Below are 27,499 nucleotides of genomic sequence, written 5' to 3'. Positions count from 1 at the left end.
TGGAAGGCCTCCTCTTGGTATAACTGAGTAAGGAAGTCTTCCTGAAATGTTGACCAGTACATGTGCAGGAGAAAATGGTGAGCATTACACCACTAAGGTTTTAGTTTTTGTTGTTTTAAGATGGACAAGAGGGCCTAAAACAGGATGAGGATGAGGGCAGTTGGAGGTATTATGAGAATTCAGGTTATGAAATGGGAAACTGAAAAATATGGGATATTGAGGGGGAGCAGAATTTGGTGTTCAAGAATGAGGGTAGTAGCTGGGTGCGGTGGCACATGACTGTAATCCCAGCACTCAGGAGGCTGAGGCAGAAAGATCAAGAGTTCAAAGCCAACCTCACCAAAAGTGAGGTGCTAAGCAACTCAGTGAGACCCTGTCTCTAAATAAAATATAAAATAAGGCTGGGGATGTGGCTCAGTGGTTGAAGTCTCTTGAGCTAAATCCTCAGCACACCCCCTCCCAAAAAAAAAAAAAAAAAAGAAAAAGAAAAAGAGAGTGAGTAAAGAATGAAGGAGTAGCAACAACAAAGAATTAAAAAAAAAAAAAGAAAAAGAATGAGGATAACAATTGTGGCATATTTCTGAGTCAAGAAGGAAGGTTATGATGATATTTCAGTATTAGGAATACTGGATTGATGAACATGGCTTGCCAATAAAAATCCCTTAGAATGTAGGAAACCAGAGATTATTTTGACCTGACATTTATTCCTGTAAATCCTTTTGGAATACTTACCAGCATCTAGAAGGACTACTAAGAACCCTACTGGGATGTGATCTCTCCTGAGACAAGTTAGGATTTCTTTTATTCTCTGTGACAGGACACTGGGAAATGACACTCAGTAGTTCTCCCTTGTCATCAGACATTCTATCATGCATCATAGTTTTCTAGGTTGTTTATGCTTCCTGAAGGGAGGCACCAGTGTTTTCTTTGCATTCTCCACAGTGCCCAGCTCTGTGCTTTGCTAGGTACTCTGTCAACATGTGTTGAAATGAACGTGAGCAGTGGCAAGTAGAGGAAGAGCATGGTTGAGCTCCTGATGTGCATATAACAGGATCCTCAGTTAAGGTCATGATGGGATAGCCATCCTAAGAGTAGCCTGGAGGTATTGATGAATGGTTCCCGACTTGAGGGAGGGTGTGGGACTACTGGGGAGAGGACTATTGGAATGTTGAGAAATAGTCTTTGGATGGAAGTTTGTAATTATTATGGGATGCTCTGGGATAATTTAAACTTTATGCAAATGTTTCATCTGGTTAACATGGTATTTGGTTGGTCTTACTCAAAATTTAAGAGCATCTGGAATATACCTGGATTTTGGTGGGATTGAGTGGTACCCCAGGTCTCAGCTCCTGAGTGTCTGGAAATGATGAAATGATGGAACCTAGCATCTTGGACTTCAAGAAACTTTAGGCCAGGATACTGCTTTGGCCCAGAAAGGAATATTAGGTGTGTCCAAGTGGGGGCAGGGACAGGGCAGTGTGGGTCGCCTGCCCCACCCTGTCTGTTCTGGGTGTTGGAACAGACAGCTTCTGGAGATGGGGGAGGTATGAATATGAATATTATGGGATGCCTGACTGGAAGGCTGCTAGAGTGGAGATAAAATATTATGGGATGTAACACTGGGTTGTGCTGGATGTAGTACAGTATATGTCTGGTTGACTATGGGCTCCTTGAAATTATGGGATTTCAGGGTGTGGATGATAGAGTAAAATTATTATGGGATATTTTCCCAGTGTTTAGGGGTAAGAAGATTTAGGTGTCCATCTGTGGGATGACTATAGGACTACTGTAGGGGTTATCTCTTTGATAGGGAAGGAGTGGTTATTATGGGCCATGGAGCTAGAAGGAAAAGCTGGGGGTAGTGTTGTGAGCATCTAGACCCTAGCCTGCAGGAATAGAGGGCAGTTCTAGGGGGGTGGTTATTATGGGATGTAAGTACAGAAAGTGGGAGACTGATTATTACTGGATGTGTGTGGGAGGAGGCCGAGTGTCCGTTGTTGTAGTATGTGTGTGTGTGTGTGTGTGTGGGGGGGTGAGTTTCTGACTATTATGGGATATCAAACTGGGGGTGGATGAAGGGTGGTTATTATGGGATGTCTGTGGGGGATGGGATGAGTATTATGGGATATGAGGCTCAAGTGCTGGGAGGGGTGCTTATTATGGGATGGCCGGGGGAGGGAGGGGTGACGAATTATTATGGGATGTTAGCATTAGGGCCAAGAGTGAAGAAGTTGGCAGAGGATGGTTATTATGGGATGTCAGGGGTGGAGAGGTTAGGTGCCAAAGGTCTGCAATATTATGGTAGCAGCCCCCCTAGCATACATGTGTATGGAATGGGGGGCGCCGGGAGTGTGTATGTGGGGTGTCCGTGTGTATTATGGGATGGCCAGGAGGTGGGCGGTTGCCCGGGTGACACGCGCGCGCGCGCTCGAAGGGGGCGTGGCCAATGGTTGCCTGAGCGACGAGGGGGCGGGGGTTGCCCGGGAGACCTAGGGAGGAGGGTGGCGGTAGTGGAGGGGGGGTTGGAGTTGGTTGAGGTTATTATGGGCTGTCCGTGGGGGGGCGGGGCCTGTGCGGTGGGATTTCCCGGCCGGTGTTTCGGGCCCTTTAAGAGGCGACGCCGGAGCCGGAGCCATTTTCCCCCCTTCGGCCGCTGCGAGGAGGAGCCGGAGCGGGAGTGACACCGGGCCGGACCCAGGCGACCTGCTGCGGCTCTGGGGTGAGGCGAGCGTGGGGTTTCCAGAGAGACGCCCCTCACAGCCCGGCAAGCCCCGAGGGTCATTCCTTCACCTGTCCAGTCTTCAGGCGTCCTCTGACCCGTGGACCGTCCCTTGCTCGGAGGAGCGGACCCTTCCTTTTCCTTCCCTGTAGGGTGCCCGGCCTCCTTCCTAGCCCCCGCCTTATCCCTGCCCGAGTCTTGCTCCCCGCGACCCCCACCTCGGCCTTAGTGTCCCACAATACCTGGCGCCCGCCCCCTCGCCCTTTGCTCAATTGCCCCCCGGGACACTTGCCCCCCGGGACACGTGGCCCAGCCCCCTTCCCCAGTGGGAGCTCTCTTGCCCCCGCGTCCCTGTCTCGGGACCCCCGGAGTGCCCGAGCCTCCACGCCCCCTGGTCTCCGCGGTTCCGGACGAGAACCTGAGTTGTCCCGGAGGACAGCCTTTGGAGAGCTGCCCTGTCTGGGGACTGGCCCCTCCCCGGGCGCAGGGAGGCGCCCCCCCACCCCCAAGTGACCTTGTGTCCCCGAGCGCCTTGCTGCCTGCCGCCTCCCCTGGCCCTCCCGGGCCGCGGCCATTCGGACCCCCTCCCCCCGTCACACCCTGTTCGGTCCAGCCCAGTTTCTCCTCCCCACGCCTGCACCAGCCTGCCCTCGGGACCCTAGCTCCCTCTCTTCGTGGGGGCTCCTTTTGGGGAGCTGGCTTCCGGGCTGCCCCCGAGGAGTGTGGAACTAAGTTCAGCCTGAGTGGTTCGGGTGCCCTGCTAGGGTGACTGGGGTGGGGGGCGGAAAGAGCGGGTGGGTGTGGGGGAGGGGGACAGTGCGCGTCACTGACTGTTCTCTTTCTCTCCCCCCTCCCCCGCACAGTGACTCGGGCCAGTGTAGAGGGCCCCAGGCCGCAGGCAGGAGCAGCTGGGCCAATTCCCTGGCCGGGAGCGGAAGAGGATGGCGTCGGGCCTGGGCTCCCCGTCCCCCTGCTCAGCGGGCAGTGAGGAGGAGGATATGGATGCACTTTTGAACAACAGTCTGCCCCCACCCCACCCAGGTAACATCTTTCCCAAGGGCCCAGGGCAGGAAGGAGGTATTGGGCTCTCCCTAGTGACTTGATATGAGGAAGGGTTGTGTTGCTTGCCCAGCTCTGTGCACAGCCCGAGGTGGAGGGCATCCGAAGGGAGTGGTTCCCTTCTGCGGAGCTCTTGTGGGAGGGGGGTGGAAGCCATGTGCCTCCTGGGCACCGCGGACCCAGATGCAAGCTGGCTGCACTGGTCTGTCTTCAGGAATGCTCTACAGTTCCTATTTGAGGGAGCTCTCTAGGCCGGCAAGCATTACCTAGAGCGGGTCCTAGGAGGATCCCAGGTAGTTCGAACCCCTGGAGGCTATTTGGGGGTGGTAGGGGAGTTTAGGATTTCTGTTGGAGGAGCCCAGCCTGGCATCCATGCTAGTTGGATCCTGTGGTTGCTGCAGTGTGGAAAGGAAAGAGTACTGGTTACTCTCTGATTATTTTTAGCTTCTGATCAGTTACCGATTTTCTGTGCAGTTTCAACTGTGTGAAGTTTGAATCGCTCTCCTTAGCGGATCTAGAGCGCTTTTAGGCAGGCAGATTGCTGGAACCTTTTGAGTGGGGAAGTGATGGGGGCTAAGGGAGATTGTAATATAATAGCCTAGTAAGGCTGGGTAGAAGAAGGGAGAGCACCCCCTCTTTCCCTGGTGAGTGGACATAATTCTGGCTTCTTTTCCTGGAGGCTTCTTTCTGCCTCTGTGTGCCTTTGGTTTGGGTTGGTGGTGTGATGGGTTTGTGTAGGTGTGTTAAGGACTGTGATAGGTTTTGGGGTGGCTCTGAGGACTGGCCAAACCCGTATGGTTGTAACCATCCCGTCTGATTGGAGTAGCCCTGTATGTCCTCAAATGATGGTTGATGTCATACTTGCAAGTGAATGTCTCTCTCTGGCTTCTTTCCTTACTCGGAGCCCCTTAGCTAACTCACCAAGTCTCCTATTTGTTTCCTTGACCTTTTTCTTCCTAGTTGCTAGCTTTTTTTTAAAATTTTTTTTTTTGTATATGCCATATTTTAATCCTCTCTGTTGCTACTTTTCTTATCATTCTGGAGCCTGCTGGTCCTGTTTTTGTTTCTCATCAAATGTCTTTCACTTCTGCCTTCTCTCTTAGCTCCTGTTGGAAGTTGAGGTGGTCTGGGAGAAATGCTTTCATATTTGACTTTTTCTAACTTGGAATTTTTCATTTCAACCTGAGACCATTTAAGAGAGCCATCAGTCTTGATGCTGAGCCTTCAGCTGTTGGGATAAGGAACTTAGTCTTGTCTCATCACTCACTGTCAGGGGTAGGGTGGCGGATTTCTGTGCCCTAACCTGAGGTGGAGTCAGGGTGGTCGTGGTGGTGGTAAGGGGAAGGCTTACTTTCCTATTATTCTTTCTGTGAGGGGCATTAGAATTAGTTGTGCTATCCAGCCAATGTTGGTTCCCCATCTTGGCCTCCCATTAACCTCTTGATTTAGGGTTGTCCCCCTACCCTCTTGTTGACTGGGAGCTATGCTAGCTCCAAGCTATAGCATGACCCAGTTTTTTCCATTTCCTACACCCATTCCTGCCCCTTTCCCAAATCTTCCTCTATATCTCAGCTAATTTGCTGCTTACCATATCAGGACATTATTTTTCTGAGAGGTTGTATGTGAGTGAAAGGTGTCCCTCTTTACCTCCATGGGTTTGTCCTTGTCTCTGCTTCTAGCTTTTATGGAGATGAAGAGGAAGATCTGATTGGAGGATGGCATGGGGATTACTAGGAAGAAGCCCTTATGATTCTTTCTGGTGAGATCCAGGCTGGTGTTCCATTCCCAAGGGAATGGGAGGGGCTTTCTTGTGCCTGGCCTGATCCTGGGCTAAGTGAGAAGGGGGAGGCTGATGGTGCTTTGTCCAGCATAATGTCTCATGTTCCCTAAATCTGTGTAGCCCAGGAAGGGTAGAGCTAGAGGCATTTTAGGGATAGTTCTTGGGGTCAGGAGCTAAGAGTATGTGTGGAACTGAAGGAAACATCATTTTCCATCATTATCTAGGTACTGTTACTTTTTGGTGTGGATGTGATTTCCATATGTTGGAAAGGACTTTTATGAATGGAGGTGATGAAACCAAGCCTAGAGATTTCTTGTGGGCTCCCAGTCCTCAAGATAATTCTTTTGGGTATCTTCAATTTGGGGAGAAGGCTGTATGCTCTGAACATAGCTCCACTGAACTTTTGTTAAATCTTAGTACTGATGATTTGAAAAAGTAATCGTTATTGAGGGAGTAACATAGTCCCTGATGTAGTATTACCCTTCACATTTGTCTTGGTTTCCTTGCCGAGGAGTTAGGTGACCTCTTGTGAACTGTGTCATCCCAGAGTAAGTGTTAGAGAGACATTGGTGGCATTTGGACCTTGGGCCAGGTAATAATTTGGCATCTTCTATAAGGGCTGTCTTTCCCCGCTACCTCTGTCAACCCCGCCCCCCTCCCTGCCACTTCCTGTCTGTCCTATGTTGGCAGCTGGGTGCCCTGGGCTGGCTTCTGCGGTCAGGAGCCATTTTCCCTCTCCTCAGTGGGTGAGGCACTCCCTTCTTCTCTCCACTCCCTTCTCCACACCCCCTCCCCTTGGGCGGGGGTGGCTTGGGAAGAGGGAGAGAGAAGAGGGAGGAGGGAGCTGGTGTGCTGGTGTGAATGTCTGTTACAAAGGAAGCTGCCTTGTGGCCTTCTCCCCCTCTGTGCCCCTTCCCACCTATCCCTGCCCAGGAGCTCTCAGTGTTACCCTGGGCTTTGTGTGTACTTCCAGCCAGGGGAGGAGGTGGAGCCAGATGGGAGGAGGATTGGGAGGGAGGGAGATGGTGACAGCTGGGCTGATTTGGGCCCCTAGGGAGAAGAGACTCCTGACCCAGGAGAAGCTGGGAAGGAACCATAGGCTGGATGGGGAAAGGAAATTGTGTTTGGGAGTGGGTATGAGGTTGAGCTGGCAAGTGAACCTAGAGTTTGGAGGTTCTGATTGTTTTGAGCAGTGATGACCCCAAAGGGATTAGAAAAGGGTGTTGTTTCTGGGATCCCCGAACCTGGCATTGTTCTGGTAACAGGGTGAGGATATATTCTGTGATTGTTGCCTTCTGGGCAGGACCTTCCATTCTCATCCTCTGGATTATAGGCTTGTTGGTGGACAGTTGCAGGAGGCCTGGATCTAGTTCTCTTACTTGGTGAATGTTAGGCTGCTTGATTCAGCTATGCTGGCTGCTGAACATCTAGAGGGCTGTTGGAGGAGTGGGGAGAGGAGGTAGGGGCCTGGACAGCTGCCCGAGGTGGGCCTGGTCTGGCCTGGCAGGCCTATTTCGGGTATATACAGCTTTCTTTGTCTGTTTTTGTCCTGGGTATCAGCTTCCTTCTGTAGAGAGTATAGCAGTTCTCTTCAGAGGAATCTGGGACAAGAGGTGGGGAATAAAATCTAAGCCCTCAGGATTAGGCCCTAACCTTTTGTTATTGATCTTTTCCCTGCTGACCACTCTTTGGCAAAATGTAGAAAATGAAGAGGACCCAGAGGAGGATTTGTCAGAAGCAGAGACTCCAAAGCTCAAGAAGAAGAAAAAGCCTAAGAAACCTCGGGACCCTAAAATCCCTAAGAGCAAGCGCCAAAAAAAGGAGGTGAGTGGGTGACTGTTATGGGGAATGAGAGGAAGAAGGGAGGAGCTCTGAGAAGGGCTAAAGGGCGGAGGGCGTTTATTTCTTTCTCTGGAGTGGTGGACCAGATCCTGGGGATGAGCCTTATTAGGGCTGTCCTGAGGTCAGCATGTGTGTAGCATGTGTGTGTCTGTCTCCCTTTCCCCCCCTTCCCTGCTCCAGCGTTTGCTCTTATGCCGGCAGCTGGGGGACAGCTCTGGGGAGGGGCCAGAGTTTGTGGAGGAGGAGGAAGAGGTGGCTCTGCGATCAGACAGTGAGGGCAGCGACTATACCCCTGGCAAGAAAAAGAAGAAGAAGCTTGGACCTAAGAAAGAGAAAAAGAGCAAATCCAAGCGGAAGGAAGAGGAGGAGGAGGATGATGACGATGATGATTCAAAGGTGCCTGGACTTCCATTCTGTTTTCTGTACTGTTATCTTCAGTCATTGGTTTCAGAGACACTCTGTTGCCTCTTAGAGTATTTTCTTTCCACCTCTTTCTAATCATTTTCTTTTGGCTCTCTTACCCTGGTCTTGCAAGCTATAGTTTCAGCTCTAATTCCCTTAGCAAATGTGGGCTTTAGGTGACAGACCCTTTGCTATTCTCTCTCTACAGGAGCCTAAGTCTTCTGCTCAGCTCCTGGAAGATTGGGGCATGGAAGACATTGACCATGTGTTTTCAGAGGAGGATTATCGCACCCTCACCAACTACAAGGCTTTCAGCCAGTTTGTCCGGTAAGCCAGGAGGGTCTTGGGGGTGGGGGAAGAGAGTCATTTTATAATCTCTTCCTGCCTATCTTTCTAATTCTTAAATATTTTTTTCTCTGTCGTCCATTTCTGCACCAGACCCCTCATTGCTGCCAAAAACCCCAAGATTGCTGTTTCCAAGATGATGATGGTTTTGGGTGCAAAGTGGCGGGAGTTCAGTACCAACAATCCCTTCAAAGGCAGTTCTGGGGCCTCAGTGGCAGCAGCAGCAGCAGCAGCTGTGGCTGTGGTGGAGAGCATGGTGACAGCCACTGAGGTTGCACCACCACCTCCCCCTGTGGAGGTGCCTATTCGCAAGGCCAAGACCAAGGAGGGCAAAGGTGAAATGTAGTGCTGTGGGAGGGAGGAGCTAGTGTGGGTTTAGGAAGTCAAAGACAAGAGAAAGCTTGGGAATGCTGTTATGTTATCCCTAAGGTAGGAGACAGGAGGGAGGAATTAGTCTTGGATTTAGGAGGGAGATTTGGGAGGCTGGACATGTTGAAGTAAACTTAAATTAAAATTTTATTTTCCCCATAATATAATTTGCCCTATGAGATATATTTAGGTCTATCCTGATTTTAGGTCCCAATGCTCGGAGGAAGCCCAAGGGCAGCCCTCGTGTACCTGATGCAAAGAAGCCTAAACCCAAGAAAGTAGCTCCCCTGAAGATCAAGCTCGGGGGTTTTGGTTCCAAGCGTAAGAGATCCTCGGTGAGAACCTGGACCATCCCTTTGGGCGGGAAGAGCTGCGTGTAATAGAAAAGATATTACTCTCTGTTCGTCTTTTCCATAGAGTAGGAACATAAGAATGTGGGGAGTTGGCCTCAGGCAGACTCTTCACATAGTCCTTGCTGGGATTCTGGTATTCCCAGTAATGGCAGTGAGGCTCTCTCCACCACTCTTTCCCCTTGGCTTGAACTTTTAACCTTATTCCTTTTGGTTCTGCCAGAGTGAGGATGACGACTTAGATGTGGAATCTGACTTCGATGATGCCAGTATCAATAGCTATTCTGTTTCCGATGGTTCCACCAGCCGCAGCAGCCGTAGCCGCAAGAAACTCCGAACCACTAAAAAGAAAAAGAAAGGTGTGTTTCTTTTCTGTTTTATGTGGGTGATAGGATGAGGTGGAATGGTTGGGAAAAAGAATCTCCCTTAGGAGATAGGGGTTGGGTGGGGGGAGGTAGTTTTTTTCTAATAACTGGGCTTTCCCTCTTCCTTGCCCAGGCGAGGAGGAGGTGACTGCTGTGGATGGTTATGAGACAGACCACCAGGACTATTGCGAGGTGTGCCAGCAAGGCGGTGAGATCATCCTGTGTGATACCTGTCCCCGAGCCTACCACATGGTGTGCCTGGATCCGGATATGGAGAAGGCCCCCGAGGGCAAGTGGAGCTGCCCACACTGCGTGAGTACCTGACCACTGTGGCTCCTGGGCTCCCACAAGGGGAATGGTAGGAAGATAAAGCTCCTTTGGGCCTGGGTGGAAATAGAAATGATGGTGGTTTGGTTGTGAGCTTTGGGAAGCATCCAGAGGAACCATGGGCCGTGAATTCTGACTTCAGGGGTGGCGGGGTGGGGAGGTAATAATCTGAATCTGTATCCTTTACTGCAGGAGAAAGAAGGCATCCAGTGGGAGGCTAAAGAAGACAATTCAGAGGGTGAGGAGATACTAGAAGAGGTTGGGGGAGATCCTGAAGAGGAGGATGATCACCATATGGAATTCTGTCGTGTCTGCAAGGATGGGGGGGAGCTGCTGTGCTGTGACACCTGCCCTTCTTCTTACCACATCCACTGCCTGAACCCTCCACTGCCAGAGATCCCCAATGGTGAATGGCTGTGTCCCCGATGTACGGTGAGTAACCTGTGTATGTAGCAGAAGTGTAACACTGTCATGTGCAGGTATTGGGAGGCTGAGGTACAGTAGAGGTCATTGAAGAATTATGAACTTTTTAGCTCCAAGACCTTCTTCATATAGTTTAGGGACACCTTTTCCTAGGAAAAAACAGGAATAACTTTGAACAGAGGAGTTGATGTCTTGCCATCTCTCTTAGGAGGGATGTAATAGTATTAGAACATCTGTCCTTGTCTTGATGCCCTGCCTTATGGACTTGGTAGCTTAGAATGTTTAATAGGACTACTTACTGCTTTTAGATTACTTAAGAGAGAAATGCTAGGCTATTGGTCTGTGGATTTTCTATGCCTAATTGTTCTGGATTATTGTTAAAGTCTAGCTACTGACTCTGTTAAGCAGATAGGAATGATGATGTCACACAAATCTTGGAGGAAGTTCAGAAAAAGCAGAGAAAATTCTATTATTCCTTACCTACAAGGGTCTTGGGATTTCGTCTTACTTGAAATGGGATTTTAATAATCCTTTGATAAGATTGAGGCTGTGAGCTGTACCATCTCCTTCCCATGGTTATGAATTGGGTTTATCATCACTTTTTCTCTCAGTGTCCAGCTCTGAAGGGCAAAGTGCAGAAGATTCTAATCTGGAAGTGGGGTCAGCCACCATCTCCCACACCAGTGCCTAGGCCTCCAGATGCCGATCCCAATACTCCCTCCCCCAAACCCTTGGAAGGGCGGCCAGAGCGACAATTCTTTGTTAAATGGCAAGGCATGTCTTACTGGCACTGCTCCTGGGTGTCTGAACTGCAGGTAAGTCTGGGACAGCCTAGAGATGTGGGGGCTACAATTAAAAAGATAGTGGGAAAATAGTGTTGTGAATAGAGAGGGTGGATGCAGCTCTTCCATGGTTTGTTTTCTCTTTCTGCTCTTAGTTGGAGCTGCATTGTCAGGTAATGTTTCGAAACTATCAGCGGAAGAATGATATGGATGAGCCACCTTCTGGGGACTTTGGTGGTGATGAAGAGAAGAGCCGAAAGCGAAAGAACAAGGACCCTAAATTTGCAGAGATGGAAGAACGCTTTTATCGCTACGGGATAAAACCTGAGTGGATGATGATCCACCGAATCCTCAACCACAGGTACCAGCTGGGCCCAATGGAGGTAGGCAGTATATCCACGGGAGACTCCTGCTAAAGGGAAAAAGAAGATGGAGATTGCCAGTAACTTACATTTGGAGGACATTCTATATTTTAAATAAATGACTGAATTCTGGAATTTGAGCTATAGATTAAGAGATAATGTTTGGTCCAAAGATAGGTATAATAGAGGCTCTGGATACATGTGGGGTTTGTGGAACTTTTAAAGTGGTTAAGAACATAAATTATTGTCACTTTCTGAGAGCAAGGCAAACCAGGAGACCAGGCAAGAAGCTCAAGAAGGTAAAGCTAAGGACTTGGGAAGAGAAGAAGGCTGTTTTCTAACTCTGAGGGTTTTCTCTCTTGACCTTACAGTGTAGACAAGAAGGGCCATGTCCACTACCTGATTAAGTGGCGGGACTTACCCTATGATCAGGCGTCTTGGGAGAGTGAGGATGTGGAAATACAGGACTATGATTTGTTCAAGCAGAGCTATTGGAATCACAGGTAGGTGATTTGGGGAGAGGAGAAGAGTTGCTTCCTTTTGAAAAGGATCTTAGGCAGCTGTGGAATGTTTTCCTTTTTTTAGGGAGTTAATGAGGGGTGAGGAAGGGCGACCAGGCAAGAAGCTCAAGAAGGTAAAGCTAAGGAAGTTGGAGAGGCCTCCTGAGACTCCAACAGTAGATGTGAGTTTGGGGCAGAAGAGGGAAGGGTGGGCATATTTTGTCTCCTCCACTGTATGAATTGTGCTCTAAGTAACAACCTGCAAATAATAATGTTGCTGTCAGTGTTTCATATCATCCACTTCCCCACATCTCTCTAATCAGAAAATACTAGGATTACTTTTCCTTTTTTTTTTTTTTTGAATTTATTTTTTTTTTTAGTTTTCGGCGGACACAACATCTTTATTTGTATGTGGTGCTGAGGATCGAACCCAGGCCGCACGCATGCCAGGCGAGCGCGCTACTACTTGAGCCACATCCCCAGCCCTACTTTTCCTTTTTGTCATCATAAAAAACCTAGGTATATTTTGTATGATTGAGGAAGTGTTATTTAGGGAGTGGTCATGTGGCCAAGCTTTTGTGAAAAATATTGGAACCTGACTTTTTTTTTTTTAATATTTATTTTTAGTTGTAGTTGCACATGATACCTGTATTTCACTTATTTATTTTTATATGGTGCTGAGGATCAAACCCAGGGTCTCGCATGTGCAAGGCCAGCGCTCTACTGTTGAGCCACAACCCCAACCCCAAGGAAACTGACTCTTAATTATATGGTTCAATTCCTTTAGATCTTGTTTATGTACCCTGAGGGCAGTTAAGTTGAAGAGAATTTGGGACTAGGGGATGTAGCTCAGTGGTAAAGTGTGTGTGAGGCCCTGGGATTGAGGGAGGGGAAGACAAGAAATTTATTCTAGAAAGGGTATGTGATTATTTATGTGTTGGTTCTGGAGATTGAATCCAAGACCTTGTGCTTTATGACTGAGCTGTACTCCCAGCGTGCCACCACCCCCTCCCCAACAAATTTTTCATGATTTTCAAGCAGGATCTAGTGAGGATAAGTAAGGAAGGAAGCAGCTGCTCTCTAATGGGGCAAAGGGAATTGCTTGCCAACTCTCGACTTTTCTATTTTATCCTTCAGCCAACTGTGAAATATGAGCGACAGCCAGAGTACCTGGATGCTACAGGTGGAACCCTGCACCCTTACCAAATGGAGGGCTTGAACTGGTTGCGCTTTTCCTGGGCTCAGGGCACTGATACTATCTTGGCTGATGAGATGGGTCTTGGAAAAACTGTACAGACAGCGGTCTTCCTCTATTCTCTCTATAAGGAGGTGAGGAAAGCAGGGACTTTTAGTTTTTGGTGTGGGTATCTTGTGTTCAGTCTTCTCTTACACTCCAAGGGAAAAAAGGGGAAGAAAGAATTTGGTCTCTGACTTTGAGTAACACTGCTGAGTGATAGTGAGATAGATATATATCCACAGGGAAAGACTTGAGGGAGTGGAGCTATGGGTATTAGCTGTGGGTACCTGAACCTTAATCCTAGGGGAATAGATGTATGTCAGTTTAGCAGAATTGTGGATGGAATTAGTAGGAAAAGACTTAATAGAACAGGTAGGAGTTTTAGCACTCTATTAAGGTGGGTCATGGCTTATTGCAAAGAGCAGGTAGGGCTTTTTTGTAGATGAGGAGGTGAGGGTAGAGGCAGCAGTATAGATGGCTAGTCAGCGCCAGCTTTGTTCTAAGGATAGAGGGACAGGTAGATGCTGGAGTGTGGTGTCATGGGGTCCTCAGTCCTGACTCTGCCTCTTTTCTTTCTCCAAGGGTCATTCCAAAGGCCCCTTCCTAGTGAGTGCCCCACTTTCTACCATCATCAACTGGGAACGGGAGTTTGAAATGTGGGCTCCAGATATGTATGTGGTAACCTATGTGGGTGATAAGGACAGCCGTGCCATCATTCGTGAAAATGAGTTCTCCTTTGAAGACAATGCCATCCGGGGTGGCAAGAAGGCATCCCGCATGAAGGTATCTCATGGTAGGGGGGGCACCCTAGAGAGGAAGTTTTTGCTTTGGGTTTAGTTTGCCTCCTGTGGCCTGGTCCCTGGGTGAGGCAAAAGAATACCTGGGAGGGGAGAAATAACCTTAGCTGTGCTTAGGAGGAGTGGACTAGTAGTGATGAGGTTGTCTTCATGTGCAGAAAGAGGCATCTGTGAAATTCCACGTGCTGCTGACATCCTATGAGTTGATCACCATTGATATGGCTATCTTGGGTTCTATTGATTGGGCCTGCCTCATCGTGGATGAAGCCCATCGACTGAAGAACAATCAGTCTAAGGTGAGGATACAGGGAGGGAGCTTATGGTTCCGTTTTAGTCTTTTGGTACCATCTACTCATTAAGAGAAAACCCAAGAGAAGAAAAGGAAAAATTGATAGCTCCTGGTAGCCAGGCCTTTAGAAAGTTTGCTTAGCATGTGTAAGGCTCCTGCTTCAATCCCCAGCACCAAAAAACAGACATAAAGGCTGAGGTTATAGCTCAGTGGTAGAGTGTGCTTAGCATGCAGAAGGCCCTGGGTTCTATCTGTAGCACTAAAAATAAATAAAAATAAAAAGTATGATGATGGGGTGGGAGGCAATGAAATATATAGACTTCTGCAGAGATATACTACAATCCTTGTTGTATTGAGTATGACATCTCCATCTGCTTCACCAGTTCTTCCGGGTCTTGAATGGTTACTCACTCCAGCACAAGCTGTTGCTGACTGGGACTCCATTGCAAAACAATCTTGAAGAATTATTTCATCTGCTCAACTTTCTCACCCCGGAGAGGTTTCAGTAAGTGTGTTTATCCATAATTGCCTCATAATTTTGCTTCTAATTGGTCTTCTTATTGCCCGTTTCCTCTATCACTTTCCCTTATCCTTTCTCCTTCTCCAACAAATTTCTTCCTTTTCTTTCTGAAGCAATTTGGAAGGCTTCTTGGAGGAGTTCGCTGACATTGCCAAAGAAGACCAGATTAAAAAACTGCATGACATGCTGGGTCCTCACATGTTACGGCGGCTTAAAGCTGATGTGTTCAAGAATATGCCCTCTAAGACAGAACTGATTGTGCGTGTGGAGCTGAGCCCTATGCAAAAGTGAGTTGAGGCAGAAGCATTGGCTCCATTTTGCAAGTACAGTTAGACATTTTCTAGTCTGTAAAGTGTTTCTCATCCCTCCTTCCAATCAGCTTCAAGGCATTTGGTGACAGGAGCTAACAGGACCTAAAGAAACTTGATGCCACAGAACTGGAGCATTCAGTTCTTAATTATACCTTCCCTTTTTTAACATGATGATGATGGTTCTGGTGCTGTTAAGTTTCCGTAGCTGTGAAGTGAGATATGTTGAAAACAAGTTATCAGGCTGTGGGACTACATTATATCATTAAAGGCTCTTGAATCTGACCTATCTTTCTGCCTTGCCCATGAAGGAAGTACTACAAGTATATTCTCACTCGAAATTTTGAAGCACTCAATGCACGAGGTGGTGGCAACCAGGTCTCTCTGCTAAATGTGGTGATGGATCTCAAGAAGTGCTGCAACCACCCCTACCTCTTCCCTGTGGCAGCAATGGTAAGTCATGCTACCTCTTGGTCCTCCCTGGGTTGCAACTCCTCCCTGTGGTCTTTCAATATTGTTTTTTCTTTTTTTCCTTAGGAAGCCCCTAAGATGCCTAATGGCATGTATGATGGCAGTGCCCTAATCAGAGCATCTGGGAAACTACTGCTGCTGCAGAAGATGCTTAAGAACCTTAAGGAGGGTGGGCATCGAGTACTCATCTTTTCCCAGGTATTAATGTGGACTGGGCTTTGAGCTTTAGGGGACAGGAGTAGATAGCCTTCAGTGACTTGAGGAACTATCTTATCCCTGGACTCCTTCATAACTGCTCCTTTTGCAGATGACCAAGATGCTGGACCTGTTAGAGGATTTCTTAGAACATGAAGGTTATAAATATGAACGTATTGATGGTGGAATCACTGGGAACATGCGTCAAGAGGCCATTGACCGATTCAATGGTAAGAGAGGAGGGGTTTTAGTCCCAGCATCCTGATTCACTTTTATCTTTGGACAGATCACTTGTTTTAATGTATCTCTTTTTCTGTATAGTTTTTTTGGGTCTTCATCAATTGATAATGGAAGAGGAGAGCTTTCGAATGTCTCTATTGGAAGAATGTATTGGACTATTCCTATGAGTTGTTTTTTTTTTCTTTTGGAGTCTTTGTTTTTTCTGCTAGAAAAAAGAACTTTTTTTTTTTTTTTTGTCTAATTCCCCCTTCTTCAGCCTTGAGGCCAAAAGGGATCGGATTTGCTCAAGTTTAACTGCTAAGTTGGGACAGACTTCTTTATCTAAGTAGACTCTACTACATCTTTTTTTTTCAATTTACTTATTTTGAAGTAATTTTGATTTCAAGGAAAAGCTACAAAATAGTACAGAGTTCATGTATACCTACTTTATCCTGCTTGTCTTTTTTTTTTTAAGTTGTTGATCGATCTTTATTTTTTATTATTTTTTTAATATTTATTTTTTAGTTTTAGGTGGACACAATATCTTTATTTTATTTATTTATTTATCTATCTATCTATTTATTTATTTGGTAAAGATGGCACCAGGAGCGCTTCTCTCTCTTTTTTTTTTTTTTAAACATTTATTTTTTTTTAAGTTTTCGGTGGATACAACATCTTTTGTCTGTATGTGGTGCTGAGGATTGAACCTGGGCCGCACGCATGCCAGGCGAGCGCGCTACCGCTTGAGCCACATCCCCAGCCCTCTTTATTTTATTTATATGTGGTGTTGAGGATCGAACCTAGCGCCCTGCGCATGCCAGGCAAGTGCACTACCGCTTGAGCCACATCCCCAGCCCCTTTATTTTTATGTGGTGCTGAGAATCAAACCCAGACCCTCACACATGCTAGGCAAGTACTGTACCACTGAGTCACAACCCAGCCCTCTTGTTTGTCTTCATAACTGTAGTACAGTGATCAAAACCAGGAAATTAACTCTGGGATTTATCTGAACTATAGACTTTAATTGAATGTCATCAGTTTTTCCCTATAATGTCCTTTTTCCATTTTAGGATTCTACCCCAGGTCCCACATTGCATTGTGCCTCTTCCTATCTATGACATTGCTTAATTTTTCCCCATTGTCTTTCGTTATGTTGATACTTCTTTTTAAAAAAATATTCTTTGAGAATGTTTACAATACCTTTATTTTGTTTCGATTTTTTTTAAACGTGGTGCTGGGGACCGAACCCAGTGCCTCACGTTTGCTAGGCAAGCACTCTACAACTGAGTCACATCCCAAGCCCTATGTTGATACTTCTGATGAGTACTCATTAGTTGTTTTGTATAATGTCTCTTGAGTTTGGGTATGTCTGATGATTACTCTTGATTTTTTTTTTTTTTTTTTATTTATACATGGGCACATTATCTTTATTTTGTTTATTTATTTTTATGTGGTGCTGAGGATCGAACCCAGGGTCTCACATGTGCGAGGCGAGCACTCTACCGCTGAACCACAACCCTAGCCCCTTGCTCTTGATTTGATTAGACATTTTTGGCAAGAATACCACAGAGGTGATGCTGTGTCCTTTTCAGTGCATCATAATGGGGTGGATATGATGTTCATGTGTCCCATTTCTGGTAATAACTGATGATTTAGTAAAGTGGTGTCTGCTGAGATTCTCCACTGTGAAATTACTTTTTTCCCATTGTATTTATTATATGGTAAAATCCTTTGTGTCCCTAAATTTTCAGAGTGATTTCAGTATCAATTGGGGGACCTTGTTTACAGTTGTTACTATGGCGTTTGCCTATGAGCTTTATGTTTCTGACATTTATTAATTGTAATTTAGAATACACCTCTTTTTTTAAAATATTTTTTTAGTTATAGTTGGACACAATATTTTTATGTTGTGTTGAGGATTGAACCCAGCGTCTCACATGTGCTAGGTGAGTGCTTTACTGATGAGCCACAACCGCAGCCCCTAGAATACACCTCTAACAGTGTTTTTGGTTCCTTTCTTAGCACCTGGAGCTCAACAATTCTGCTTCTTGCTTTCCACTCGAGCTGGGGGCCTTGGGATCAATCTGGCTACTGCTGACACAGTTATTATATATGACTCTGACTGGAATCCCCATAATGATATCCAGGTAAGCAGAAGTAGTAGCCTTTAGAGAGCAACTTACTGAAGATGCACAGTATTCTCTATGCGGGCGGCTCTACCTTCTGGAATTAGTTGTCTGGGAAATAATAGGTTCTTCCCCCACCCCCCAGTACCAGGATTGAACTCTGGGGCACTTGACCACTGAGCCATATTCCCCAGCCCTATTTTGCATTTAGTTATTTAGAGATAGGGTTTCACTGAGTTGCTTAGCACCTTGCTTTTGCTGAGGCTGTCTTTGAACTCACGATCCTCCTGCCTCAGCTTCCCCAGCCATTGGGATTACAGGTGTGCACCACTGCACCCAGCAAGAGTCTTTTTATATCATCTAACTTACTATAAACTAGAGTTTGAGTTAGTGATGGTGGTGTCTGGGGGACAAGAGTGTGAAAGGAGTTTCATATGAAGACAAGTTGTGGCCCTTGTCTCATACTAGATTTAACTTATATGAAAGTCAAGGCCGGTGTGGCAGCTGGAAAACATGGGTTCTGACTTTATTTTCTGCTAAATTTCAGGCTTTTAGCAGAGCTCACCGCATTGGGCAAAATAAGAAAGTGATGATTTACCGGTTTGTGACCCGTGCATCAGTGGAGGAGCGCATCACGCAGGTGGCAAAGAAAAAAATGATGCTCACACATCTAGTGGTGCGGCCTGGACTGGGCTCCAAGACTGGATCTATGTCTAAACAGGAGCTTGATGATATCCTCAAATTTGGCACTGAGGAGCTATTCAAGGATGAGGCCACAGATGGAGGTGAGCTAGGGGGAACTTAAGTTTTGGCGGGTAGGACTTCTTTCAAAGGGTAGGAAATACCTTTGATACCCAGGGTCCTGTGGGATCTGCTTTTTCCATTGCAGCTGCTGAAGTTGACTTTGGGTTATGGGCCCCTGATTCTTTATAGGAGGAGACAACAAAGAGGGAGAAGATAGCAGTGTTATCCATTATGATGATAAGGCCATTGAACGACTACTGGACCGTAACCAGGATGAGACAGAAGACACAGAATTGCAGGGCATGAATGAATATTTGAGCTCATTCAAAGTGGCCCAGTATGTGGTGCGGGAAGAAGAAATGGGGGTGAGTATGAATCAGGGCAGTGCTATGCTTGCTGATTGGCCTGAAAATTAGACTTGAAACTAAGATGGTATTTGAGCAAAGTGAAAAACATCTGTAGATAAATTAGTACATTGATAATTGATAACACCTCTTCCTTTGAAAACAAAGAACATGACTAATCACATTCTCATCTTTGCCTTGGTGTTGGAAAATATATAGTTGCTTTTACTCCTAATAGATATTGCCTCTTAACCTGGATCTCTCTTTTTTAAGTAGATTTTGTTAATTCTACACAAATGCTACCTCAGGTCTCTTTGGAAGAAAGGATATGAAATACATATCTGGATAAACTATTTTCCTTTTTTGGGGGGGGGGCGTAGGGGATTGAACCAGGGGTGGTTAATCACTGAGCCACATCCCCTAACCCTTTATATTTATTTATTTTTTGAGATAGGATTTTGCTAATATGCTGAGGCTAGCCTTGAACTTTTGATATTCCTACCTCAGCCTCCTGAGTTGCTGGGATTATAGGTGTGTGCTACCATGCCTGGCCTCCTGATATATTTTAAAAGGTTAGAATTACTTGCCTTAAAAAATTTTTTTTTTTTTTTTTTGTATGTGGAGGGTATCTGCTATAGTAAAAAACTAAACTGGATAGGCATGGTCTGTTGTAATATTATTCTCTCCCAAATGATAGAAAAATATATGAAAAATATGAGAGAGTATATGTGTTCATGTGTATGAAAAATAAAATGTACTTTCTCTGTTGGTCCCCTTTAAATCAGATGGCTCAAGGTTCTTTGAATTGATATAGATTGTTGGTGGTCTTTGCTTTCTTATTTTTTTTTTTAATACTTTATTATTAATTGACATAGCAATTATACATATTTATGGGGTACAATGGACATTTCAATACAAATATGTAATGTGTAATGATCAGTTTAGGGTAGTTGTTATGTCTGCCACTCAGACATTTACCATTTCTTTGTACCGCATTTAATTCTTACAACAAATCTGGAAATTTGAAATCATAAACTCCATTTTTTTTTTTTTTCAGTGCTGGGGATTGAACCCAGGGGTGCTCTACCATTGAGCTACATTCCCAGCCCCCCCCGCCTTTTAAATATATGTGTATATATTTTTTAGTGGTTGATGGACCTCTTTATTCATTTATTTATATGTGGTGTTAAGAATCGAACCCAGTGCCTCACACATGCTAGGCAAATACTCTACCACTGAGCCACAACCCCAGCCCCTGCCATCTTTTCTTATCCTTCTAACTCAGGACGATCTTCTTGATGTACTTGTCATAACATTGCTTTTATTTATTTATTTAAATTCTTGAAGGTGATGTTTCTAATTACAGTTTATGTGTAACTGGCTGAGAATTCTGGTGTAGGCTTCTAGATCACAAATATTCAAAAACTGCTCTCCTGTTAGGAGATCCTATTGTTTTCAGTAGCAGTGTTACTTAGAAGTGATTGGCTGGGACAGCTTGTGCTAAGTGAATAATCTGTGCTAGTGACTACACAAATGTACAAGTTGTCCTCTGATTAGTGACTGCAGCTGCTGTTTACTTTTTTTCATATTTGTGTCTGTGTGCACACCCGCATGTTCATGTGCTGGGGATTGAACCCAGGGCCTCATATGTGTTAGAAGCACTCTATCACTGAGCTACATCCTTAACCCAAGTTTTTTGTTGTTGTTTGGGTACTGGAGATTGAACCCAGAGGTGCATTTACCACTGAACCACATTCCCAGCTCTTATTTTTTATTTTAAGACACAGTCTTAGTTGCTGATGCTGGCCTTGAACTTGTGATCCTCTACCTCAGCCTCCTGAGTTGCTGGGATTACAGGCCAATGCCACCACACCTGGCCCATGTTTTATTTTTTTGAACACATGGAATTTATTTTTCAGTTTTACTTTTCTTTTTTAGTAGTAGGAATTGAACCCAGGGACATTTAACGACAGAACTACAACCCCAGCCTTTTTAACATTTTACTTTGAGAACAGCGTCTCACTAAGTTGCTTAGGGCCTCGCTAAATTGCTGAGGCTGGCTTTGAACTAGGCAGTCCTCCTGCTTCAGCCTGCCTAGCTGCTGGGATTACAGGTGTAAAGCTTGGCTCAGCTTTTCTATACTATAACAAAATACATTAGACAACTTAAAAACAGGAAAGTCTGACCAAGCGTGATGGTGCATGTCTGTAATCCCAGTCATTTGGGAGGCTGAGGCAGGAGGAATTCAAATTCAGGAAAAACCTGTCTCAAAAAATAAAGGACTAGGCATGTAGCAAAGTGGTATAACAGTTGCTTACCATCTGAGGGTTTGATCATTGGTACTGAATGGAGGAAAAAAAGGCAAAAAATGAGGAAAGGCTTATTTTGGCTCATGGTTTTAGAAGTTCCATTCCATAGTTAATAGGTTCTGTTGCTTTTGGACCTGTGACAAGGCAGCTTATTACGGTGAGGAGTATGTGGTAGAGGAAGCTGCTCACCTCAGGGCAGCAAGGAAGGAAAAAGAAAGGGGTGGGGTCCCAAAATCCTTTTCAAGGGTGTTTCCCCAGTGACCTAACTTCCTCTCACTAGGTCCCTGCTCTTACCTCCCAGTAGTACCATAGGTTGGTGACCAAGATTGTAGCATATGGGCCTTTAGGGAATGTTTATCCAGACCATATCATGGTTCAAAATTCCAAAGATAGGAAGATCTCTCTTCTAAAACCTTTAACCTAGTGGGCATGGTGGTGCATGCCTATAGTCCTAGGGACCTGGGAGGCTGAGGCAGGAGGATTTCAACTTTGAGGCCAGCAATGGCAATTTAGCAAGACCCTAAGCAATTTGGTGAGATTTAGTCTCAAATAAAAATGAGAAGGACTGGGAATGGGAATGCATTTTAGTGGTAGTGCCTCTGGGTTCAATCCCCAGTACCCCAAAACCCCCCAAAAACAAACCAAAAAAAAACCCCTTCTCTAATTGCTTAATTTCCTTTCTGGGGCAACTAATGTTTTTAGTTTATTGTATATCTTTCCAAATATATTTTATATGCATATGAATTATACATGTGTGCATATATGTATACATTACATACACAATCCATATGCACACCTTTTAAAACACAAAAGTTTATTATACATAAAGTTATCTACCTTTTCTTTTTTTATTTTAGTGGGTACTGGGGATTGAACTCAGGAACACTTAATCACTGAGCCACAATGCCAGTCCTATTTTGTATTTTATTTAGAGACAGGATCTCTCTGAGTTGCTTAGTGCCTCCCTTTTTTTCAGAGGCTTGCTTTGAATTCTTGATCCTCCTGCCTGAGCCTCCCAAACTTCTGGGATTACAGGTGTACAACACCACGCCCAGCATCTATATTGCTTTTATATCTACTTGATGTATCTTGGAGATACAATCCAAATCAAAACATAAAGTCTCCCTCCATTTTCTCCCTTTATAATATGTCCTTGTTGGGCTGGGTGCAATCCCCAGTACCCCCCAAAATTCTATAACATGTTCTTGGGAAGTAAAGGTTGAGTATTGCTTATCTGAAATGCTTGGGACCAGAAGGGTTAGATTTGACAGTTTTATGAATTTTGGGATATTTGCATAAATTTGACTGGTTTGAACATCACTAATTCAAAAATTTGAAGCCCAAAACTTTTGAGGGCTGACATTATGCTCAAAGTCATTTTTTCTTGAGGGCCAGGGGTCTAGGGGTTGAACCCAGGGGTGCTTTATCACTGGTTTACATCCCCAGTGCACCTCCCCTATGCCTCTTGAGACAGGACCTCACTAAGTTGCTGAGGTTGACCTTGAATTTGCAATCCTGTTGTCTTAGGCCTTCCAAGTCTCTGGGATTATAGAAGGTACACCACCATGCCTGGCTCTCAAAGTCATGTCTTGATATTTAGAGCATTTTGGATTTCAGATTCTTTAGACTAGGGATGCTTAACCTGTATTGTAATTTATTTAATTAGTGGCATAATAATGGGTATTTAATCATTAAATGTTTCTGCTATTAATGCTATTAGCAGTGGTTTAGTTCTACTATGAAGGATTTGAATTCAATCAGTGGTTTTGAAATATTTTAGAAAAACACATAAGACTTTCAGAGGAGCATAATCATTATTGGGACATAGGAGATATATATGTGAGTGTATATATGTTTTTATATATGTATATACACCTATGTATATGTAATTTATTTTTTTCTTTCCTTTGCAGACAGTTGGTAAATTTTTATGAGTTTGCGAAGACCAGAAGGACTATTCTGGCTTATTTTATCTTAATGAAGATTATTTGCAGTGTTTCAGAAATCCCTCTTTCTGTTTGCTAAAGCTCTAATCTTTTTCTTCTTTTAATATTCTCCCAATTGGATATGTACTGGTAGAGTTAGAAGAAAGGAAGAAAGTGTGTTTTCTCTTCATCTTCTCCTGTGATAACTTCAGTCCAGATTTTTCTTTAGTAATCTACACATACTTGAGGATCCATGTCCTGTTAAATACGTTCTAAGTTTGTAGGTACAAGCAGGCATACCAAGTATTCAAGAGTCCAGTCATGCAAAGGAGCTAGCAGAATGGGAACTGCGAGGACCCAGGGGTAACTGGTGGTGTTGACTTCAGCACCCCTGAGTTCTGGCCCTCCCTATGTCCCAGGAGGAAGAGGAGGTAGAACGGGAAATCATAAAACAGGAAGAAAGTGTGGATCCTGACTACTGGGAGAAATTGCTGCGGCACCATTATGAGCAGCAGCAAGAAGATCTAGCCCGAAATCTGGGCAAAGGAAAAAGAATCCGTAAACAGGTCAACTACAATGATGGCTCCCAGGAGGACCGAGGTGTGTGTGGCCGGCCCCGCCCCCCACCCATGGGCCGTTCCACTAGAGCAGTGGGCCCCGCTCATCTGCCCTCTCTCCCTCCAGATTGGCAGGACGACCAGTCCGACAACCAGTCCGATTACTCAGTGGCTTCAGAGGAAGGTGATGAAGACTTTGATGAACGTTCAGAAGGTAAGAACTGTGCCTTTTTGCTGGTCTTTGAGATATTGCTTTGTTTTCTACCTTATCAGTGTCACTCATTCATCCTTTCCTTCTTGCAGCTCCCCGCAGGCCCAGTCGTAAGGGCCTGCGGAATGATAAAGATAAGCCATTGCCTCCTCTGTTGGCCCGTGTTGGTGGGAATATTGAAGTAAGTGTTACATGATTATGGTGTAGGGTGGTTGAATGCTAGATACTAAGTCTTTGGTGAAGTGAGACCTGCTCCCTCTCACCTAGGTTTCTTTTTCCCCTAGGTTCTTGGTTTTAATGCTCGTCAGCGAAAAGCCTTTCTTAATGCAATTATGCGATATGGGATGCCACCTCAGGATGCTTTTACCACCCAGTGGCTTGTGAGAGATCTGCGAGGCAAGTCAGAGAAAGAGTTCAAGTAAGTTTATAGGGCTGGGGTGACTGATCTAGAACATGGGCTTTACTGTGTGGCCATTCCAGTGTTAGTCCAGGCTATGCAGGGAAATGGCTGTTTCTTCTGCCGAAGATGGTAGGAGAAGCTGGTAGTAATATGGGTTGTGTTCTTAACTGCCCTCAAACAGAACCTGGATTGTGGTGTGGGATCTGGAGATTGACCCTCTAGTGCAGTGGGCTTTACCTCCAGGCAGAGCCATAGTCATTCCCCGCGGTAATGCCTAAGGGGTGGGAAAGAATCTGATGTAGGAGTCAGCATGGTGTCTCTTTTAACTCATTGTTCTCCCTTCTTTGCCACAGGGCTTATGTCTCTCTGTTCATGCGGCATTTATGTGAGCCAGGGGCAGATGGAGCTGAGACTTTTGCTGATGGTGTCCCCCGAGAAGGCCTGTCTCGCCAGCATGTCCTTACTAGGATTGGTGTCATGTCCTTGATTCGCAAAAAGGTGAATCCTGAGCCTCTGTACATTTTTAAAGGCTTCTAGGGAAATGAGGGTCCAGTAGGAAAGGAGCTCATAGCTGGAACTAGATCTTCAACTTCTTGTCCTTTGCTATAGGTTCAGGAGTTTGAACATGTTAATGGGCGCTGGAGCATGCCTGAACTGGCTGAGGTGGAGGAAAACAAGAAAATGTCCCAGCCAGGGTCACCCTCTCCAAAGACTCCTACACCTTCTACTCCAGGAGACACACAACCAAATACTCCTGCACCTGCTCCACCTGCTGGTAAATCTGCCTGTCCTGTCAAATTTCTTTCTGTCTCTTTTTGTCCTGGCCTGTGCTTTTTTTGCTCCCTGTGCTCAGCTCTAACAGGGTAGTCTGGCAGGACACACAGCAGTTTCCCTCTCAGTTTAGGAGAGCCATCCTAAGAATAGGGCTGGCTCTTAAAGGCACGAGAGGACAATTTAAGATGAAAAATTAGGAAAGCATAACCTTTTCTCTGATCTGGTACTTTTTTCCTAATTGATTATCTCCTATTGGCCTGCAGAGGATGGGATAAAAATAGAGGAAAATAACCTCAAAGAAGAAGAGAGCCCAGAAGGAGAAAAGGAGGTTAAATCTACAGCTCCTGAGGCTACTGTTGAGGTAAGAGATGGGTGAGGTAAGATGCCATACTCAAAGCAAACACATAAGGCCAGTCTTCCTTTTAAGTGTTAGCTTGTCTGCTTTATCATCTTTTTTTCCTTTGAAGTGTACACAGCCTCCTGCCCCTGCTTCGGAGGATGAAAAAGTCCTTGTTGAACCCACAGAGGGAGAGGAGAAAGTGGAAAAGGCAGAAGTAAAGGAGAGAACAGAGGAACCCATGGAGACAGAGCCCAAAGGTATCCACATTTTCAAACACTAAAGATCCCTGGGTGAATCATAGGCACTCGTGGACTTAAAACCAGGTGTAGAGGTGTCAGGAGGAAGTGATTTTGAAGAATCCTGTACCCTTCTAAATTACAGTCCCCGAGACATCCTTTGTGACTTTAATTATAGAAATTTAGATGAGGGACTATTCCAATTGGATAATTGTGTGGAACAGAGGAGGAAACTCTTGCTTTAGGTATATATATTCTCAGTGCTTTTTTTTCTCTCAGGTGTTACTGATGTGGAGAAGGTGGAAGAGAAGTCAGCAATAGATCTGACCCCTATTGTGGTGGAGGACAAAGGTTGGTGTTTGAAGAAGCTGATTATGGTTTGGAAGAACTCTAAAACCAGAAGCATTATCTGCTCCTGCCTTACTATCCCATATCCATATATTTTATCCCAAAATAAAAGATTCCACCTGTCCTCGATTTAGTTGGGCTGGGCTGGTGGCACCTTTTTCCTCCGCTCAGGAGACACCTGGGTGGAAATAGGTAGGGAAGTGGATGGATATTTTACAGCATGTATACTCTGGGGAAGGGCCATAGTACTGGACTTGTCCAGTGTTGATATTTTTCTTCCATGTATCCCGTAGAAGAGAAGAAAGAGGAAGATGAGAAAAAGGAGGTGATGCTTCAGAATGGAGAGACCCCCAAGGACCTGAGTGATGAGAAGCAGAAGAAAAATATCAAACAGCGTTTCATGTTTAATATTGCAGATGGTGGTTTTACTGGTACGAAGATGTGGGACTCACTGGGGGTTAAAAGGATCTGAAGTGAAATTGGGGTTCTCATTAGAAACCAGGGTACAAAGACTTTACCTTTGCTGGATGAGGGAATGCAAGCTGATTGTGTCCTCCTCTATATTCTGTTAGTGAGAGGCAAACCATAATAAGATGGAGTGGGGGACAAGAATAAATGGCTTTTCTGAATTCTCACAGATGTTTGCTGTTTTTCCTGTTTCTCCAACCTTCCCTAAATTCCTCCTCAGAGTTGCATTCCCTTTGGCAGAATGAGGAGCGGGCAGCCACAGTCACCAAGAAGACTTATGAGATCTGGCATCGACGGCATGACTACTGGCTGTTAGCTGGCATCATAAAGTATCCTTTGCCTGAGTCTGGACTAGGGTTCTTGGTGCAGGGTTCTGAAGGGCCTTTAGTTTGAGGTTCTTGTTTTCCTTGTTTTATTTTTCCTGAGCATTTTCCCAATAGCCATGGTTATGCTCGGTGGCAGGACATCCAGAATGACCCACGCTATGCCATCCTCAATGAGCCTTTTAAGGGTGAAATGAACCGAGGCAATTTCTTAGAGATCAAGAATAAGTTTCTAGCTCGAAGGTTCAAGGTAAGCAGGATGGGTAAGGAAAATATGGCATTTAAGTGGTGACAGACTGGAAGTCCAGAAGGTTCTTGCAAAGGAAGGAGTCCATTTCATTCAGCCATACTGTTTTTGACTCCCTAGTGACTTTAGTATTAGAGATCAGGACATATAGACTTGAAACTAATCAGCTGTACAAGAGCTGATGGTGACCGTGTGCCTAAGGAGTGACACAAACTAGTGCAGTGAGTTTGATGGGGGAAACAGTGTAGGCTGGAGTGTTCAGGAAAGATGGGTGGGATTGAATTGAATCCCTGAGGAAGGGGGGTGCTGTGAATGGGCTGGTGGTCATTTTTTCTGAGAGAGAACTTGTGAGATAAAGGTAGAGTGGCTGCAAAGAGGAGATACAAATACAAGTAGAGCCTCTTAAAATCACTGAGCCCACTGGGAGGGTCTCCTCCAATTTAGCAGATGAGCTGGATACAGTGGCATATGCCTGTTGATCCCAGC

The 27,499-nt window shown here is 45.4% G+C and overlaps 1 protein-coding gene and 1 non-coding gene across 13 annotated transcripts in view; both read left to right on the top strand.

Moving 5' to 3' along the window:
- The first annotated feature begins 2,561 nt into the window (after positions 1–2,561).
- Chd4 (chromodomain helicase DNA binding protein 4) overlaps positions 2,562–27,499 on the top strand; it is a 30,961-nt gene continuing 6,023 nt past the window's right edge. For 2 of the 12 annotated variants that reach the window (XM_058572538.1, XM_058572537.1), the window contains exons 1-37: positions 2,562–2,719; positions 3,583–3,760; positions 7,261–7,382; positions 7,602–7,796; positions 8,011–8,129; positions 8,241–8,482; positions 8,724–8,851; positions 9,090–9,225; positions 9,404–9,543; positions 9,751–9,990; positions 10,593–10,796; positions 10,919–11,124; positions 11,497–11,628; positions 11,711–11,807; positions 12,763–12,954; positions 13,445–13,645; positions 13,818–13,955; positions 14,332–14,453; positions 14,582–14,755; positions 15,088–15,229; positions 15,314–15,445; positions 15,555–15,672; positions 17,684–17,808; positions 18,335–18,572; positions 18,721–18,896; positions 23,529–23,709; positions 23,794–23,880; positions 23,970–24,058; positions 24,162–24,295; positions 24,631–24,775; positions 24,887–25,052; positions 25,315–25,412; positions 25,519–25,648; positions 25,907–25,978; positions 26,269–26,406; positions 26,664–26,772; positions 26,884–27,016. In XM_058572538.1, coding sequence (XP_058428521.1) covers positions 3,661–3,760; positions 7,261–7,382; positions 7,602–7,796; positions 8,011–8,129; positions 8,241–8,482; positions 8,724–8,851; positions 9,090–9,225; positions 9,404–9,543; positions 9,751–9,990; positions 10,593–10,796; positions 10,919–11,124; positions 11,497–11,628; positions 11,711–11,807; positions 12,763–12,954; positions 13,445–13,645; positions 13,818–13,955; positions 14,332–14,453; positions 14,582–14,755; positions 15,088–15,229; positions 15,314–15,445; positions 15,555–15,672; positions 17,684–17,808; positions 18,335–18,572; positions 18,721–18,896; positions 23,529–23,709; positions 23,794–23,880; positions 23,970–24,058; positions 24,162–24,295; positions 24,631–24,775; positions 24,887–25,052; positions 25,315–25,412; positions 25,519–25,648; positions 25,907–25,978; positions 26,269–26,406; positions 26,664–26,772; positions 26,884–27,016 — 5,301 coding nt within the window. In that variant the 5' untranslated portion in view covers positions 2,562–2,719; positions 3,583–3,660. Of the gene's footprint in view, positions 2,720–3,582; positions 3,761–7,260; positions 7,383–7,580; positions 7,797–8,010; positions 8,130–8,240; positions 8,483–8,723; positions 8,852–9,089; positions 9,226–9,364; positions 9,544–9,750; positions 9,991–10,592; positions 10,797–10,918; positions 11,125–11,496; positions 11,629–11,710; positions 11,808–12,762; positions 12,955–13,444; positions 13,646–13,817; positions 13,956–14,331; positions 14,454–14,581; positions 14,756–15,087; positions 15,230–15,313; positions 15,446–15,554; positions 15,673–17,683; positions 17,809–18,334; positions 18,573–18,720; positions 18,897–23,528; positions 23,881–23,969; positions 24,059–24,161; positions 24,296–24,630; positions 24,776–24,886; positions 25,053–25,314; positions 25,413–25,518; positions 25,649–25,906; positions 25,979–26,268; positions 26,407–26,663; positions 26,773–26,883; positions 27,017–27,499 lie in introns of all 12 variants that reach the window. The other 10 variants (XM_046424082.2, XM_046424081.2, XM_058572535.1 and 7 more) reach the window with 7 other exon arrangements.
- On the top strand, positions 25,093–25,231 carry LOC124079031 (small Cajal body-specific RNA 11). Its single transcript, XR_006847122.1, has one exon. It is a non-coding gene; the product is annotated as a small Cajal body-specific RNA 11 (non-coding RNA).

The sequence above is a fragment of the Marmota monax genome, unplaced genomic scaffold, assembly GCF_021218885.2.
Source record: "Marmota monax isolate L192 unplaced genomic scaffold, Marmota_monax_Labrador192_F-V1.1 WCK01_AAM20220418_F8-fsc00186, whole genome shotgun sequence".
NCBI lineage: Eukaryota > Metazoa > Chordata > Mammalia > Rodentia > Sciuridae > Marmota > Marmota monax.
Note: the sequence above shows the minus strand (reverse complement) of the source record. Positions and strands in the feature narration are given on the sequence as shown.